We start from the raw sequence: 18,451 nt of genomic DNA on the forward strand, positions 1-18,451 counted from the left end.
TGAGACTTAGACGCCTGTGGAACAAAAGCTCGAAGAAGTTGGCTTTTTTAAAGCCAGGGGTTTTTCACGGGAGTGCTATAGATGGGCATCTGCGGTTCAGAACACTCCTCCCATCGTGTGTAAATCTGGGCCACTGAGCCTCCCTCCAAAACCCCCCAACCCCTCCCCGCCTTTGCTTCCAGTTTCTATCCGAGTCTCAAAATGGAGCAACTTGGAATTAAGAACCCCCGCTACACCCCTCAGAAGGCGATCCCGTGCAAGTCTGGGCTGTACAGAAGGGCTGGTACAGTGCACTCAGGCCTGGGGAAGGAGGTGGCAGAGGCTGGGGACCGCTAGGTGCTTTGATAATCCCCCCCCGCCCCCGAAGGATCAGTGCTGTGAAAAGGCCCTTGATTTTGGGGCAGAAAGGGAGCAAATAACATTTTGGAGGCCTCCTATGTGCATCAAACATGATGTTTTCCATCAATGTTTCTCATCTAATTTGTGAAGTAATCCGAGTTTGGTGTTCACATCCTTAATATTATTACCCTAAATCCCTTAAGAGGATACCTAATGGAGGGCCGGCTTTTGCGGTTCCGGACTTTTAAGCGTATAAGCACATACTGACTATTCCTCTCTTTTGCAGACAAAACTTCTGTGCCATTTCCTTTGTTTAAATGAGTTTTCTTTTAAAAACAGCCTATCGTTTGTTTCTTCGGACTGTCTCCTTCAACCCGGGGCCACCCTCAGAGCTGGAAGCCTAAATACAGACGCGGGGGTAGGAGCCGATAGGATTTCGGCGTGAGGCTGGGAGACGGCGCTGCAACTTCACTTTTCCCCTCTGGCCGCCGCACCCGGTGGCCCGCGGCCTGGGCCGGGTTTGGGCGGGAGCAGCGCGGCGGCGACTCCCGCGGCCGCCTCCGCGCGGGGCTGAAGGGCAGGGGAGAGGAGTGGGGGTGGGAGGTCAGGGCCCCGCCCCACGTGGCTGCCAGGGCCCGGCTCGCCCCAGCCCCGCCCGCCGGCGGCCGCGAGAACTGCAGGGGGAGGCCGGCGCTCCCGGTCCCCCGAGCCCCCGAGCCCCGCGCGCTATGGCGGGCGCCCCGCTAGTCCGCAGCTCCGCGGCCGCCGGCTAGCCGGGCTGCGCGGTCCCTGCTGCCCTACTCCTTCCCCCCGCGTCCCGGGCCTCGGAGCCGCGCTGGGGAGGATGAGTCCCTGGAGCTGGTTCCTGCTGCCGACCCTCTGCCTCCTGCCCACGGGCGCAGACCCGCGGCGCGGCGCGCCTGCCTCCGCCAACTGCGAGCTCAAGCCTCAGGTAAGGCGCGCGTCTCGAGCGGGAGAGGCGGCTTCCCCGCGTTAGCCCCGCAGGCCCGCGAAGAACCGCGCGCTCGGATCCCTAGCCACCTCCCCCGGCCGCGCCTTCTTGCTGGGTTCCCCTTTCTGGCGGGGGTGCAAGCCCCCCGGCCGCATGAGACCCTGTTCCCAGCCCTCTCCATTGGGCAGGGCAGCCAAAGAGAGTCCCAGCGGGGTCTCCTGGGTCTCTCCCGTCTGCTTTGCGGGCTTTCGGGAACGTCGGGCGGAGGAGTCTTCGAAGCCCGAGGTGTGCAGGGACTGTGGCACATTGACTTTGGAAGTTTGTTCTGCCCGCTCTTCCCCGGCGTTTATTTCTCCTGCGCTTATCGAGATGGTAAAAGCGGCCTGCAGCTGCTTGACTTAACCGTCATATATTCAGTACCCGAGTTAGAAGGGATTTGGGGGAGCTGAAGTCAGTCCCCTTGTTTTACCGATGTGGGAGACTGGGGTAACTGAGGCTCAGAGAGGGACCTTTGCGCCCCAGGTCACACAGCGCATTCGCGAAGTAACCGCATCTGACAGCCTCTGGTTCACGCACAGGCGCTTCCATAGATATTCTCATCGGCGCCTTGCAGGTGAGGGGATCCCCGGCGAGGGAGTCCCGGTGACCTACCCGGGTTCACCCAGCCCTCCAGGAGCAGAAGCCGAGCGGCAATCGGACAGGTCTAGCGTCTCCGAGGCTGGCCCGCCTTTAGAGATGAATGTTTCCTTCTTCCGATTTAGTTTTCTTAGGCTCAAATTTTCTGTCGTTCTCCAGTTCTTTCGAGCTCCGTGAAGGCTGTGTTTGTTTCGGTGGGTCTGATCTCCGGATCTCTGGAGTTGAGGAGGGTGATACTAGACCCTCGGACCTGAGGTCGGCCCACCTTCGGTGACACCTGCGGAGCATCGTGGGCCCTGTCACCGTGGTAATTTTATTCATCGTCCTAACCACACCAAAGGAGAGGGAGACCTAATTGAGCCTTTCTGGCTCGCGGGGCTGAGCGGGAAGTCACACTGAGGTCCCTGACGCGTCCTGGGCTGCGGACTTGCGGAGGGTCTCCCTTTAGGAAGGCGGGAGGCACAGTGGCAGGAGAGGAAGTCGCAGCAGGGAGAAAGTTTCAAACACCGCAGGACAGCTGCGCCCGTGGTCTACAAAACAGTCTATCCTTTCCTGTGAAAGCAAACGTTTTTCACTGCTGCAAATCCACTCGTAATTATAGTCTGACGAGTGAGTTGGTAAAGTCTCTGTTTCTCTTGATTCTTGAACCCCTCTCCATGGCCTTTTTACTCTCGCAGTTCTCAAACATTTGGTCCCAGGACCGCTCTACGATCTAAAAAAGTGCTGAGGACTCCAAAGAGCCTTTATGCATGTGGGTTAATGGAAGTTTTAGTAAGGACACACGCTCTTCATCTTCAAAGCAGTGATATTATCCCACACATGTAGCCTCTAGAAAAGTCTGTATATGCTTGTGAGAGAATGAGAGCATGAGAGGAAAATATCTTAGCATTATTGTTGAAATAGTTCTGACCTTGCACACTGCTTGGAGGGGTCTTGGGGACAGCCACAGGTCCCTGGACCACATTTGAGAAATCTCTGTTCTTTTCCGTGGGCAAACTGTCTTATCCCCTGCCGAGGTCAGATCAGTCAGCCACAGGACTGTATGACCTGCTCTGTGGGGGACGCTGGGGGTGGGTGCCCCCCCCCCCCCAGGCTGGGGTCTTGAGATTGTAGAGTGAAGCTCGGGAATCCAGCCTCCAATCCAGTGCAGCAGCTTACTGGGTAGCATTCTGCGATTTGAGAACTGGTTTGGTGTCCACTTTCGTTAATCATTACAGAGAGGTCTTCTAAGCTGATCTGTCTGCAGATACTGCAGATTTTGCGCTGAGCATCATGGGGGTCATCTCTTCCTTATCTACACTCAAACAGAACTCAGTGAGTGTTCTTTATTATTCCTGCCTCTGTTCTTTCACCTGTGCTGTTTCTTCCCACAAATATCCACATGCTTGCTCCTATACTTCTATCCGGTCTTTGCTCAAACTCTTTGAAAGAGACCTTTCCTGATTGTCTGTTGAAGATTATGTCAACCCCTGACCCACCTGCACTCCTATCTGCCTTTCCTGCTTTATTTTTTTCCGGAGCACTTAACTGATAAAAATTTGTTTGCTGCTGCTCTCCTACTCACTCCACACTCCCCGCCCCCCTCCCCCGCCCCACACACCATGTAATCTTCATAACGGTAGGAATTTTTGTTTGTTTGGCTTGCTTTGTCCCCAGTGCTTAGAAGAGCGCTTGGGCACAGTAGATGCTCAATAAATATTTGTTGAATGAGGGCTGTTAACGGAAGCTAACTCACTTTGGTATCATTCTAATTGGTCTGCCGAAGAGTACTTTTGGAAGAGTGCCGTTATCACAGGCCCCAGGAGGCTGGGATGGAAGGAGCTCAGGGGTGCAGCCGCTAAGGGACTTAGCCCACATTGCACAAGTTGCCATTGAGCTCCTTTGTTTCATTGCATGGATTAAAGATACATGGTTTAAAATCGCCAGTGACTTAGCGGACAGAGCTTGTAGCTTCTTGCGCTTGTCATCCATGGCTGTGTCTTTTTTCTTCCAGGCCAGTTGCAGCAAGGTTCAGAAGGACGTGTGTTTATGGTATTAAGTTTTTATTCTAATCAGTCATAATGGTTTTTTTTTAAAGTTTTTTTTTTTTTTTTAATCTATTTGACAAACAGAGAGAGCAAGCATAAGCAGGGGGAGCGTCAGGCAGAGGGGGAAGCCGGGTCCCTGCTAAGCAAGGAGCCCAATGCAGGACTCGATTCCAGGACCCCAGGATCATAACCCGAGTCGAAGGCAGATGCTTAACCCACTGAGCCACCCAGGTGCCCATCCTTCAGTGAAATATTAAAACACGAGGCTTCAACTAGTAGCTTGTGGTAGCCGCAGTTACACTGAAATGGGGGTGGTAGAACAATTTTGTTCTTTTCCTTTTGTGGAGACGAAACAGCCCCATCCCTGAGTATAAGGGTGGGGGGGGCAGTTGCACCCCTAGGACCAATGCAGCGGCCTGGGGGCTTGCTGGTGGGCAGGGCAAGGGGAGAGGTCCCAGATCAGAAGCCCTGAAGACTTTCTTCCAGTTGATGCTCTCCCCAAAGCACCCCTGCCTGAGAGGGCACTGTCAGTGGCCCCAGGAAGGGACTGCTGGTACTGTGAGGGATGAGCAGAGCTCCATTTATTGAAGAAGCTAGCTCTCCAAGATGAGGAACACTTCTTTAAAAACTCTTTAAGACCCCTGGCTTAAAAAAGTGGGAAGCTTCCCCAAATTGTGTTATTTTGAAAAGACAGAGTGGGAAAAGGTGGAATTTTGGAGATTTAAAAACGGTGTGGGGGCGCTTGGGTAGCTCAGTCAGTTATAGAGTCCGACTCTTGAGTTCAGCTCAAGTCGTGATCTCAGGGTCGTGAAATTGAGCCCTGTCAGGTTTCATGCTCAGCGCAGAGCTGGCTTGAGGTTCTCTCTTTCTCTCTCTCCCTCTGCCTCCCCTCTACGACCCTTGGCTCATTTTCTTTCTCTCAAATAAGTAAATAAATAAATAAAATCTTAAAAAAAAAAAGAGTGGTGGTGTGGATTTATTTGGGGGGGTGGGTGGGTCATGGGGCAAAGGGAAGGGGACCTGGACAGAGCCTTTTCTTCAGAGTTAGGAAGCGCTCCTAAGCAGCCGCATGCCTACTAGCCTATCCATGGAAAGAGGACGCTGAGTCAGGAGTATAGTGTGTTCCATCTTAAGGTGGCATCTTGTGGTGTTTTAAACCCAAGATTCAGGGCACCTGGGTGGCTCAGTGGGTTAAGCCTCTGCCTTCGGCTCAGGTCATGATCCCGGGGTCCTGGGATGCAGTCCCACATCGTGCTCTCTGCTCGACAGGGGCCCTACTTCCCTCTTTTTCTCTCTCTCCCTCTGCCTCTCTGCCTACTTGTGATCTCTCTCTGTCAAATAAATAAATAAAAATATTAAAAAAAAAAACAAAACCCAGGATTCAGGAGCCAGCCTGCCTGGCTTCAAACCCACTCAGCAGTTCTGGGACCTTGGATCACATCATAATCCTCTCAAGGTCTCAATTTCCGCATGTGGAAATGGCCAGCGTCTTAATTAATGGTGTATCTTCTCAACTGCCTTTCTTCTGATTCTGTCCTGAATGGGGGGGGGGGGGGGTGGTGCCTGGCAGGCTTTCGTCCCCAGCATGCCACCGAAACTCTTCTTGTTTCGGTCCCTAGTGTCCTCAGTATTGCTCCATCCAGAAGCCAGTTCTCAAATCCTTGTGTGGCACCAGCCACACTGAGCCCCTTGCTCAAGTTCTCCTCCTTGAAGCACTGTCTTCACTTGGCTTCCTACCCTTTCGATTTTCTCTGCGACCACGACTGTCACTTCTCTCATTCTCTTTCGCTGACTGCTCTTCTTTCCCTTGACTTTGCAAGGTGAGATCATTTCTAGACCTTTTCTTTCCTAATTGATACATAGTCCCTTGGAAATCTTATTCAGTCCCTTGACTCTAAATAACATCTAAATGGTGGCCGTACCTCGTGTTTATCTGTGGCCCAGGCCTCTCCCAAAGTCCGGACTCCTGCAGCTCAGCTTCCCCACTTGGTGGCTTACTGGACATCTCCACTCAGCAGGGCCCAAGCCAGACTTCTGACCTTCCCCTCTGCTCCTGTTCCACCACCCCCCTCCTTTCTCTCAGTCGATGGCAACTTCTTCCTCCTTTTAATTAACCAATTCATCAGCAAGTCCTATTAACTCTAGCTTCTAAAATACACCCAGAACCTGATCACATCTCAATTCTGTCACTACAACTCAGTTTTCTCTCTTGGATCCTTTTGGTAACTTCCTAACTGACTTTCTTGCATCTGTCCTCATCCCTCCATAGTCTGTTGACGGCCGTCAGAGCAGTCCTGTTCACGCATTTGGTTGGCTTGTGTTGCTCTTCTCACAGAAACCTGCTGTAGCTCCAGTGTGGCCTGGCCATGCTCACCTCTCTGACCTTTCTTCCTGCTTTCCTCTTCACTCATCCTTGCAGTAGTTAGGATGGCATCCTTGCTGGAACCTTTCTGCCTTGGGGCCTTTGCACTGCTCTTCCTTCTGCCTGGATGGAATACTTTTTCAGATATCCCCCTGGTTTGCTCTTTCACCTGCCTTCACAGCAAGGCCTAAATCTTCTACCAGACGTTCCGTGATCTCGTTCACCTTATTTAAGGCTGAATCTTTCCTTCACCAGAATTCCCTGTTCCCTTGTCTGCTTTCATATTTTTTACAACAGATATCACTGACATACCTGAGGCGGGGGTCTGTTTTTTATTTGCTTATACTTCTAGTGCCCTAGAATACCCCAGTATCTCATGCCTACAACAGTCCCTGACACCCAGTAAATAGTTGTGGGATAAATGCAAATTGAACAAATGAAGTAGGAGCATTCGTGTGCAATGCTTGAATGGTCCCTGGTGCACAGTGAACATTTCAGAACAGCTGGCTGTTCTTAGTGTCATTACTGTTATTACGTGGCTGGATGTCAGGACGTGAGTCTTGTTATTTTTGTGTGTGTGTGTGTTTTTTTTTAAAATATGAGCAGTTTTCAGCAAAAAGACTGTAAAACAACTCCATTGCTAGACTAATACTAATTGAAAAGGAAGAAATAAGTAATTAAATAAAAATGGATACATACAGTTGAACAGATTTTGTTTAAAGGCAGTGTAAAGATGAGCCTGGGGGGCTCAGTGGGTTAAGCCTCTGTCTTTGGCTCAGGTCATGATCCTGGGGTCCTGGGATCAAGTCTCTTATCGGGCTTCCTGCTTGGTGGGGAGTCTGCTTCTTCCTCTCCTCTGCCCCTTCCCCTGCTTGTTCTCACTCTCTCGCTGTCTCTGAAATAAATAAATAAATAAATATTAAAAAACTAAAGAGAAGTATAGGTATTTTGAGATAGGATGAGAGTTTAGGATGATTAAGAGTATTGGGGAAAAACAAACCCAAATCCAAGTGAAAGGAAACCACACCTCCTGCTCTGCCCATCCCCCAACCCTTGACCACAACCCTGCAGTAGGGGTTGCCTTTTCCTGGGAATATATTAGTCTGATATCACAGTCTCCTGGTAGATGACTACAGTTAGGTGCCCATGGGTTTAATAATAGCATTTTAGCTCTTTGCCATGTCTCCCAGTTGGAGGCTGTGGAGTCCCAGTTGGTGGACTATGTGGAACGTGTGTGAGCAGATCCTGTCCATTGGTCTGGGGTGCCCCGTCATAGCACTCCCCAGGGCCCTTCAGTGAGCAACTCTTCCCCATAAAATGAATAAACCAAACTCAACCTGTGCCTCAAAGACCACCTCGACCGAATGAGTTGCCTTTACAGGTACTCATTTTGTGACCCATTTTAAACGAACCAAAGTGTAACTGTCAGTCTCAGCTTTTGAGTAGCATCTGTTAACCAGTGTTTTTCTACCAGCTCAATTTAATTTTAACAATGAGGCATTTGACTGCTTAATTAGCCTTGGCAACCATTGTTTTAGACAGAGTTTCAGTTTGGCTTTTTGATGTATTTAAATAACCCTGGGGACAGTCATTACTCCCTAAAAGGATGCCAGAGGGCTGGCTAGAGACCTTGGACTTGATTCATCTCTTAATATCAATTCAATCGTTAATAAGTTTAAAAAATACATTCTTACTTTCATTTTTCATTCATTTAACAATTACCTGCCTAGTTTGTTTATTCCCATAGCCTGTGGCAGATATTATCTAACTTTTAAAGATGGGGAATCTATATTTAAAAAAAGAAAAGAAAAGAAAAGAAAAAAGGGTGCCTGGGTGGCTCAGTGGGTTAAAGCCTCTACCTTTGGCTCAGGTCATGATCCTGAGGTTCTGGAATCGAGCCCCGCATCAGGCTCTCTGCTCCGCAGGGAGCCAGCTTCCTCCTCTCTCTATGCCTGCCTCTATGCCTAGTTGTATTTCTCTCTGTCAAATAAATAAAATATTAAAAAAAATAAAGATGGGGAGTCTGAGGTACAGAGAAATGAAGTGGCTTTTAAAAATCTCAGGGAGGTCACTGAGACAAGCAGAATTTAGACTCTTGTTACCAGTTAGTGCAGTCTTGAAAAGGTGTGTGTGTGAGCAGAACTGTAACTTAAATACTTAAAAAAACAACCAACCAACCAAGGTCACAGGCTGGGGACTAGGGTTAGTGAGATATGTTCTGTTTGGCTTGGATGGCATTTAAGAAAATGGGGGCAACATACTCCAACTGGATTTTTTTATTATTTTTTTTTTTTTTGAGTGAGTGTGGAAGCTGGGAGGGGCAGAGGGAGAGAGAATCTTTTTTCTTCTTCTTCTTTTTTTAAGGTTTTATTAATTTATGGTGGGGGAAGATCAGAATCCAGGGGGAGCAGTAGAGGGAGAAGCACACTTCCTGCTGAGCAGGGAGCTGGATGCGTGACTCCGTACCAGGACCCCAAGATCATGATCTGAACTGAAGGCAGATGCTTCATCAACTGAGCCACCCAGGCACCCCTTCAACTGGAATCTTTTATTTAAACTGAAGATTTTTAGTTGCTTTTGAAAAACCTGTTCTGGAGCGCTAGGCCTGCTCCCCGTGTGGCCATGACTGGCTCAGGCTGCTTAGGCAATAGTGTTTATCCAGAGCTGTGAGCCTGTTTGCTGCCAACTGTCCCCCACTGTTACCTCATGCCCAGCCCTTGCGTCCTCTGTCCTCGTCTGAGTGGTCAGAAGGTTTTTTTGTGGAGGGTGGCCAGAGGGCAGGAGAAGAAAAGGTTAAAGACTGTGAGAATGAGGCCCCTGCGTCAGCCAGCTTTTGTCTTAGATTTTGAGATTCTTTGTAACTCTTCACTGGAAAATAGGTAGCTGCCTCTTACTGAAACCATTAACACACAAATGCAAATATTGCTGATCCTCATTCTTTGTGGATTTCGAAACCATTTGTGAATTGGCCTGCCTGCTAAAATTGATTTGTAACCCCAATGCTTGTGGCATGGTCATGGTCATGTGTAGCCATTTCCAGGACTGGAAAAATTTGAGGCCCCCAATGCATGCATACACTCTCAGCTGGGGTCAAATAAATCAATGCCGCACTTTGTTTCAGCTCTCAACAAATAACAGGTGAACAAGTGTTCTTTCAGTGGTCTGCTGAATACTATGTTTTTTGCATTTTTGTGCTGCTTATGGGTGATCTCACTGTTTAAAACAACCAAGCCCAGGTACCACCTAGTGTTCCTAAGCGCAAGGAGGCTGTGACGTGCCTTAGGGAGAAAATGATTGGGTTGAACGAGCTTTGTTCAGGCATGAGTTGTAGCGCTGTTGGCCATGAGTTCAGTGTTCGTGAATTAGCCACATGTATACAATATGAGCTTTTCTTTTCTTTTCTTTTTAAAGATTTTATTTGTTTGTCAGAGAGAGAGAGAACACAAGCAGGCAGAGTGGCACTCGGAGGCAGAGGCAGAGAAGCAGGCTCCTCACTGAGCAAGGAGCCCGATTCAGGACTCAGTTCCAGAACCCTGGATCATGACCTGAGCCGAAGGCAGCAGCTTAACCCACTGAGCCATCCATGCGTCTCAGTACGGTGCTTTTCAACAGAAGCATTGCTCTGTCAATGAAAATTTTATGTTCAGGGGCACCTGGGTGGCTCAGTGGGTTAAGCTGGTGCCTTTGGCTCGGGTCATGGTCTCGGAGTCCTGGGATCGAGCCCCGCATCGGGCTCTCTGCTCAGCGGAGAGCCTGCTTCCTCCTCTATCTCTCTCTGCCTGCCTGTCTGCCTGCTTGTGGTCTCTCTCTGTCAAATAAATAAATAAAATCTTTAAAAAAAAAATGTTATAACCAGAGGCTTTTAGGAACCTAGCCCTTGCATTTCTCCTAGGAGCATTATTTGGTAATTCAGTGTTTGTGGTGACATTATAGAACATAACTATGACAATAATGATAATAATGAGAGACAATAATAATGTAAGTTGAAATTCTGCAATCCAGGAAAGCATATTATTTAAAGGGCTGCTAAAATTAAAGCTTTTTTTTGTAAAGAAATGTCTTTTCTGTAAACCTGGACTATCACATTTTTGGGCTGCTTGATGCATGGTTCACCTCAGGAGTCTGACCTTGAGAAGTTCTGGAGGGCTGCCTTGTGCACATCTTTGTACGGGGTCTCTTAATAAACAGACACTTCCTAAATGCCTGCTGTTGAAACTGAGACCCTCAGGGTACTGTGGTTTGCCGTTGGGTGAATGGGTACCGTGGCTCAGCCTGTAGCTGTTGGGAGACAATGCGTGGCCCTTGAGAGCCACTGCTTCTGGGAATGTTGGATTCGAGATCTGAAGATGCAGACACCATCAGTCTTCCTGCCTGGGAAGTACCAGTGGTCTCCAGAGGCGTCCCCTCATCTCTATCAGGTGTGTCATTGCGAGTCCCTTGAGAGTCCCTGCTTTGCCTGAGGCCCAGTTCATTACTAGGGCAAACTCAAGGGCTGCTATTACTTTTTTCACTTCAATCAGCATTTTGGTGGAAAAGGGGAAAATGCTGCCTCAAGGACTCCTGCTGCTGTCAGGTGAATCTACCTGGACTCAGAAGTCTAAATCGTACTTTAATCATCTTTCTCCTGCAGTGTGGCCTGTCTGTCCTCTTCGTTTTCTCCTGTCAGGTTTCTGACCCTCCATATAATACCTTAATGTCCTTTCTCTTCCTTTTAGCAAACTGAATTGAATTCCTTCTTGTGGACCATAAAGCGAGACCCGCCATCTTACTTCTTTGGCACGATCCACGTTCCGTACACGCGGGTTTGGGACTTCATCCCGGACAACTCCAAGGAAGCTTTTCAGCAGAGCAGCATTGTGTACTTCGAGCTGGACCTCACTGACCCCTACACAATCTCAGCCCTCACTAGCTGTCAGATGCTGCCACAGGGAGAGAACCTCCAGGACGTGCTCCCCCGGGACATCTACTGCCGCCTCAAGCGGCACCTAGAGTATGTCAAGCTCATGATGCCCTCGTGGATGACACCGGACCAGCGTGGCAAAGGCCTCTATGCCGACTACCTCTTCAATGCCATTGCGGGGAACTGGGAGCGGAAGAGGCCCATCTGGGTGATGCTTATGGTCAACTCCCTGACGGAAGTGGACATTAAGTCCCGTGGGGTGCCTGTCTTAGACCTGTACCTTGCGCAGGAGGCTGAGCGGCTGAGGAAGCAGACTGGGGCTGTGGAAAAGGTAGAAGAGCAGTGTCATCCACTGAATGGGCTGAACTTTTCACAGGTAAGACCCTCTTTGTGTGAAGGACTTGGCCTTTGATTATGTGTAAATCTACTGAAGTATAATTAGGAGGTAGACCAGAAGCATCATTTATCCAAAAATTGTCTTTGCTCGAGAATGTTATTCTGAAGATTAAAAAATAAGCCCAAGAGTTAGTTATATCACTTAACATGTATATTACTAAGAGAGAAAAAGTTTTTTTCTCTTGTCATCCCAACAAGTATTGGCATACATTTGTCACTTGTTTTAACTTAGGTTATTTATTAATAAGCTGCATTGAGAGGATGGACAATGTGAAAGTCAGACTGACTATCAGAGGGTATGGCCTGCTTTGAAAATGATACAGCCATGGCTATTTTAGGTCATCCTGGTCCCTTTCAGATCAGTGTTGTGCCTCTTCAGGACACTCTCCCTAGGAAATCCCTTTGTGAGGCAGAGGTATGTTTCTCTTTTCCATAGGTTTTTTTTTTTTTTTTTTTTTAAAGATTTTATTTAGTTTTTTGACAAAGAGAGATCACAAGTAGGCAGAGGCAGGCAGAGAGAGAGAGAGAGGGAAGCAGGCTCCCTGCTGAGCAGAGAGCCTGATGTGGGACTTGATTCCAGGACCCTGAGATCATGACCTGAGCTGAAGGCAGTGGCTTAACCCACTGAGCCACCCAGGTGCCCCTTTTTTCCATAGTTTTTAACCCCCTCCCTCAGGACACTGGAATTTAGGTTCATGTTCAAGAAGTTCTTCATTTCTCATAAGACAAGTGCCACTTTATTAAAGTGCCATTGTTTAATTGGTTTGGTGAAATTTGTTGTTGTTAATATTTTAAAGTACGTTAGATGCCTCTGGGGGCCAATGGGAATTTTACAGTATGAAATAAACAGTTTTTTACTTTTTAAAAATGTTTAATTGACGTATAGTTGACATATAATACTACATTAATTTCAGGTATACAACGTAGTGATTTGACAATGACATACATTATGAAATGTTCACCACAATAAGTATGGTGACCATATAAAGTTGTTGCTATTATTGACTGTACTGAAATAACTATTCTTGTTTTGCAGATATTCTCAGTGGTTGGCCTTGGGAGGCTGGACCTCAGAATAAAAGTCAACCCTCTAGGCCTTAGCAGATCTCAGCAAGGCTGGACTGGGGCTGTTACTTAAAGAACTTAAGGGCATTTAACAGCCTAAAAAATAGTGTTTCTGAGTTGATAAAAAATTTATAGGGTATTTAATTTACCTTGCTAAGATTTTATATTAATAAGTAGTCAAGTGCTAAAATATAGTATTTGTTTGGCACATTGAGATTTATAGACAAATTAAGAGACCAATAATTTTCCCATCGATCTCTTGGGGGAGTTCTCTTGCATTATTTTGGAAACCCATTGTCAATATTCTAATGTTTTGAATGTCTACATTTAATACAATGTTTTCTAAAAGGCAAATGCTTTGATTTAAAGGCTCACTGATTTTAACCTTACAAGCTTGAAATCTGTGAGAATTTTTGCCTGAGCTAAGCCTTTTTTCATACTTCCAGTTGGGAAGGAAAAAGGCTTGGAAGTAAAATATTATCTTAAGGTATCTTTGTTTTTTTGGTTTTTGTTTTTGTTTTTAAAGATTTTATTTATTTACTTGACAGGGAGAAATCACAAGTAGGCAGAGAGGCAGGCAGAGAGAGAGGGGGAAGCAGGCTCCCTGCTGAGCAGGGAGCCCGATGCAGGGCTTGATCCCAGGACCTTGAGATCATGACCTGATCTGAAGGCAGAGGCTTCACCCACTGAGCCACCCAGGCACCCCTCTTTGTTGTTGTTGTTTTTTAAAAAGTTTTATTTATTTATTTGTGAAAGAGAGTGTGCACAAGTGGGAGGGGAGGAAGGGGAGAGAATCTCAAGTGGACTCTGCACTGAGCAGGTAGCAGGTCATAGGATTTGATTCCATGACCCATGAGATCATGACCTGAGCTGAAGCCAAGAGTCAGACGCTTAACTGAGTATACCACCCAGGTGCCCCAAGCAAGGTATCCTTGAAGGAAAGTGTGTGGTACCAACTCTTAAGATAATAAAGATATTTAAGAAACATTTTAGAGCCATATAGTTATATACTAGAGTGTCATTTGATTTCATAATACCTTCTTAAGTTTCAAATAGGTATCTAATATTTATAAACTAAATTTTTTTAATAAGACCTTGAGGCTAAGCTAGAGAGTTAGAGTTGTTTAAATTTAGAAGGGACAATTATATGACGTTTCTGAGACTCTTTTTGGGGTGTAATTTCCTATGGTTTCACTTGTAAACAGTAAAATACAACCTTAGCAAACAGGTCAATGACATTTAACATATATATCTATACCCATATAACCACCACTTGGATCGATTTATTGAAGATTTCCATCACCCCAGAAAGTTAGTATGAAGTTTTCTTGCAGCATAACTATACAGAAAAGTGCACATGACAAATTTTCACAAACATAGCCATGTTTTCAATGTCAGCTTTCGGGGCCAGAAACAGAACAGCACCAGTCCCCCAGAAGCCCGTTGACTCCCCCATCTACCCCACACTCCCCAACCAAGGATAACCCCTCTCCTGCAAATCTTTGAGCATAAATTAGTTTGAACGTTTTAGAATTTCACATAAATGGAAGTACCCCATCTGCTTCCTTTAGGGGATTAGGCTGCTTTTGCTTAGCATTCCCCTTGTGATTCACCACGTTGCTGTGTGTAGTTGTCCATCATTCATTCTTGCTGCTGTGTGGCATTGAAGAATCCCACCAGAGGCTTTGGGGTGGTGGCTGATGGAGTCTCCCTTCTCAGTAAGTCCAGAGAATGGTAAGATCATCTGCATTCGTTTTGATAGAAGATGAGCCTAACTCATTCCCTTGGGTCCTTTTCTTTTGCCCCTTTGAGGAGTGGTTGGTTCCTTCTGTTCTCTGCAGAAGGACGTCAGAGGGGTCCTGACTATGCACTGAGACAGGGAGATGGCCAGGCCCTGCGGGCTCCTGTGCTATAGGCAAGAGGCAGAGGAGAGCCCGTGTCTTCCTTAAAGCGGGGGAAGGCTGCCTAGGAGGAGTCCCATTCCCTATACTCCAGGGCTCCCCACCCTCCTCTTGGATTAGTAAGGAGGAGGCAGCTGGAGACTGAGGCACAGCTGGGGCTGGAATGCTGTGCTGGCTGTGAGAGAAGCAGTGGACCCCAAGGCAGATGTACAGGGGTTAGAATTCCTGTACCATTACCAGCGTAGGACTTTGAGTTGTTCCCTTAACTTCTCTGAACTTTGTTGTCTCATCTTTTTTTTTTTTTTTTTTAAATTTTTTTTTTTTTTTTTTTAGAGGGAGAGAACACAAAGGGGGAGAGAGGGAGGGGGAGGGGGGGGGGGGGGGAAGAAGGCTCCCTGCTGGGCAGAGAGCTCGATTCAGGGCTCGATCCCAGGACCCTGAGATCATGACCTGAGCCGAAGGCAGAGGCTTAACCCATTGAGCCACCCAGGTGCCCCATGTTGTCTCATCTTTAAATGGGGGTAATGATACTTATCCTACCATCCTGTTGTCGGAAGCAAATAAAACAGTAAATTGGAAAACACTTCATAAGTACTCTATAGATATAAGGGGAAGAGAACTAACATATAGTGTCTTCTGTGAATCAGGCCTTTAATCTTCAGAATTTCACAAGATGGACACCATGACCCCTTTTTTATAGATGAGAAAACGGAAGCTCATTGAGCATAAGAACACAGCCCTGACTGCACAACCAGCAGATGGAGGAATTTGGGTTTGATTTCAGCTGTATTAAAGGTCATGGTGACTTTGAGTCTTTAGCAGCTGTGGTGGTCAGTGTGAGACCTTAGGGGTTTGAGTTGCAGTGGAAGATTCTGGACTTCTGTTGTCTAATTTGTTAGCCTCTGGCCACATGTTGGGTTTTCAGCACTTGAAATGTTGCTAGTGTGCCTTGGGAAATAAATTTTAAATTTTAGTTGGTTTGAACCATAATTGGTCTAATTATTGAGAAACTTTTAAGTTGTTTGGAACAACTTGGGCATGTGGATCTCTTTCCTCAACTATAAATATTATGAAATTGACCTACAAATCCAATGTCTCTGATGAAAATTTAGTATCCAAATTGAGATGTCAGACAAGTGGAAAATATATAACTGATTTTGAAAACTAAATATGAAAAAAGAATGAATAACTTTTTATACTGATTACCTGTTGAGATGATAATGCTTTGGATGTGTTGGGTTAAATAAAAATATATCATTAAATTTAATTTCACCTGTTTTTTTTTTCTTTTTTAATGCTTCTGCTAGAAAACTTTGATCTAGATTGTTTTATTTATTTTTTATTTATTTAAGATTTTATTTATTTATTTGACAGACAGAGATCACATGTAGGCAGAGAGGCAGGAAGAGAGAGAGAGGAGGAAGCAGGCTCCCCGCCGGCAGAAAGGCCGATGCGAGGCTCGATCCCAGGACCCTGGGATCATGCCCTGAGCCGAAGGCAGAGGCTTTAACCCACTGAGCCACCCAGGCGCCCCAATCTAGATTGTTTTAGATGCATGTGCCTGAGGTGGGTCCACATGGAGTCCATGTTGCCTGTGATGTGTCTCCTCCCTGTACCCTTTGTCCCGTGTGCCTAGCCAGGGCTGGACTCTGGGGAGCCTCTAAAGGTCGATGGCCGCCCCTTCTGGTGTAACTGGCCAGGGTCAGCTTTTCTTCATTAGCTTGTGATGCTCTTTGTTTTTAGCATTGCATTACACATACACACTCTCTCACATGCACCACCGCACGTACCACACACATGCCCACACCACGTACTCATGCAGTGGACGCACCACATGCACACACGCACTGCACGTATGCATTGCACACCACATGCACACACACTGCACGTACCACGCACGCACTGCACGCGCCATGCACACTACACATACCATGCACACACCGCACGTATGCACTGCACGCACCACATGCACACACTATGAGCACATGTGTGCCCTCCTGTTTTTGCAATTCCCGTTTTGTCTGTGGATCTGTTTGCCTCTTGCGGTGTCTCAGCATCTGGATTTAAAGATTGCCTTAATGAGTTTGATTATCATGTTGATGATGATTTTATTAATTTCTGCATCAGTGTGGGCAGAACTGACATTTTTTCTCCTGGTAAGCCCAGTAGTCCAGGAACTTGCTCTCCTTCCCATTCACCTGATTGTATTTTAGTCTTTTTTCTTATTTTGTAGAATTCTTGATCTAGACTTTGCTCAAGTCATACATTTATTCATTGTTTTTAATAAAAATCGTGCTGGTGTAAAGATTCTCTTCTCAATATGTTTTCTATCTGGTAACTGATTTTTATGTATTAATTTAACCACTGAGTTGCAGTTGTGTATTTTAACAATGGTAGTTGATCCTCTTGCTTTCATCATGACCATCATTGACAAATAATTATTTTGTCTTCATCTTTCCTCAGTTTTTCTCATTTCTTCTTGTTCTTGTGTGCTGCTTAGGATACCTAGAGCAGCATTAAGTAGTAGTGGTAACAAAGGGCATTCTTTTCCCCAACTTGAGTGAGAATGGCCTTATTATTTCACCATCAAATACAACACTGGTAGTTTAGTCTTTCTGATGTGAATGAAATGTCCTTGAATTTCTGTTTTACTAAGAATTTTTTAAAAAAAGACTTTATTTATTTATTTGTCAGAGAGAGTGAGAGCGCTGAGCAGGGAGCCCAACACAGCTCGATCACAGGACCCCAGGATCATGACTTGAGCCGAAGGCAGACGGATACCCAAATAAGTCACCCAGGTGTTCCTGTTTTCCTAGGAATTTTATCAGAAGTTGTTGTTGTTAGTGGAAGCAATTGTTGAGTTTTATTAAGATCTTTTTTTGGTCTCTGTTGTGATTTTTTTTTTTATTGAGATGTAATCGACATGTAACATCGGTTTCAGATGTACATCATTATTTGATGTTTGTACACATTGTGAAATGTGTACAGTAAGTCTAGTTAACATCTGTCACCAAACATAATTAACAAAACTTCTTTTCTATTGATGAGGACTTTTAAGATCTCTTCTTTTAGCAACTTTCAGTGATGTCTTGATCTTGTGGCTTTCTTTGTCCCCCTCTCTGAAAACTTTTCAGTATTAAACTATCCCTGCCCTGCTGACCCTAAACTTCAAAACCTAGGGTGTGAGTTCACAAAGAATTACCCTTGAAGCCACCTGTTCCTATATTCATTTAGTCAACACATCCATTGAATTCCTGCTGAGCATGGTGCTATGTAAAAAAAGGATCAGCTGTAATCTGGTGGTTGCTCCCCAGAACTCGGGGTCTTTATGATGCAGGTGGTCAGGTTTTCCAGGACAGGATTCTTCACCATTTTCCTAGGGACTTAGCACCATGGCCCGCACTTGGTAGATGCTCAGTTAGCTTCTGTGTGGTAAATGATTGGAAGCCTCTCCCTGTTCTAGATCCCTCATGATTCCGCTATTTTTCATACTTCTGTCTCTCCCTTCATGTGTCCACTACTTCCTGAGAGCTAATTGTTCCCTCAACTTTCTGGATTTGGCATGAGGGAAAGGATGTTTTCTGTCTGGGGATTTGATCTTGCCATCTCAGAACAGATGCCGTGTTTCCTGCTCGAGGATGGAGTCAGGTTATAACGCCTGTTCAGTGCTGTTAGCTGCAGTCCCCTCCCTTCCCAGCTGCACAGGTGGGTCCCAATTAAAGACTTAAAGAGTTCCCTAGAGAAATGATCTTCCTGTATTCCATTGGAATGGAATGGTCACACATCACCAGATATGTGTGCACGAGCTCCAGGCATGGGGCGCTGTCTGTTTCCTCTGAGGGGTTGACCAGAACAAATCTGGCTGAACGAAGA

The 18,451-nt window shown here is 46.4% G+C and overlaps 1 protein-coding gene across 3 annotated transcripts in view; it reads left to right on the top strand.

The window, feature by feature from the left end:
- The first annotated feature begins 970 nt into the window (after positions 1 to 970).
- The window catches only part of TRABD2A (TraB domain containing 2A), a 53,769-nt gene continuing 36,288 nt past the window's right edge, over positions 971 to 18,451 (top strand). The window contains exons 1-2 of one of the 3 annotated variants that reach the window (XM_059405711.1): positions 971 to 1,291; positions 11,032 to 11,592. In XM_059405711.1, the coding sequence (XP_059261694.1) occupies positions 1,184 to 1,291; positions 11,032 to 11,592 (669 nt within the window). In that variant the 5' untranslated portion in view covers positions 971 to 1,183. The remainder of the gene's footprint in view (positions 1,292 to 11,031; positions 11,593 to 18,451) is intronic. The other 2 variants (XM_059405710.1, XM_059405709.1) reach the window with 2 other exon arrangements.

This window comes from Mustela nigripes, chromosome 7 (genome assembly GCF_022355385.1).
Source record: "Mustela nigripes isolate SB6536 chromosome 7, MUSNIG.SB6536, whole genome shotgun sequence".
Lineage (NCBI taxonomy): Eukaryota > Metazoa > Chordata > Mammalia > Carnivora > Mustelidae > Mustela > Mustela nigripes.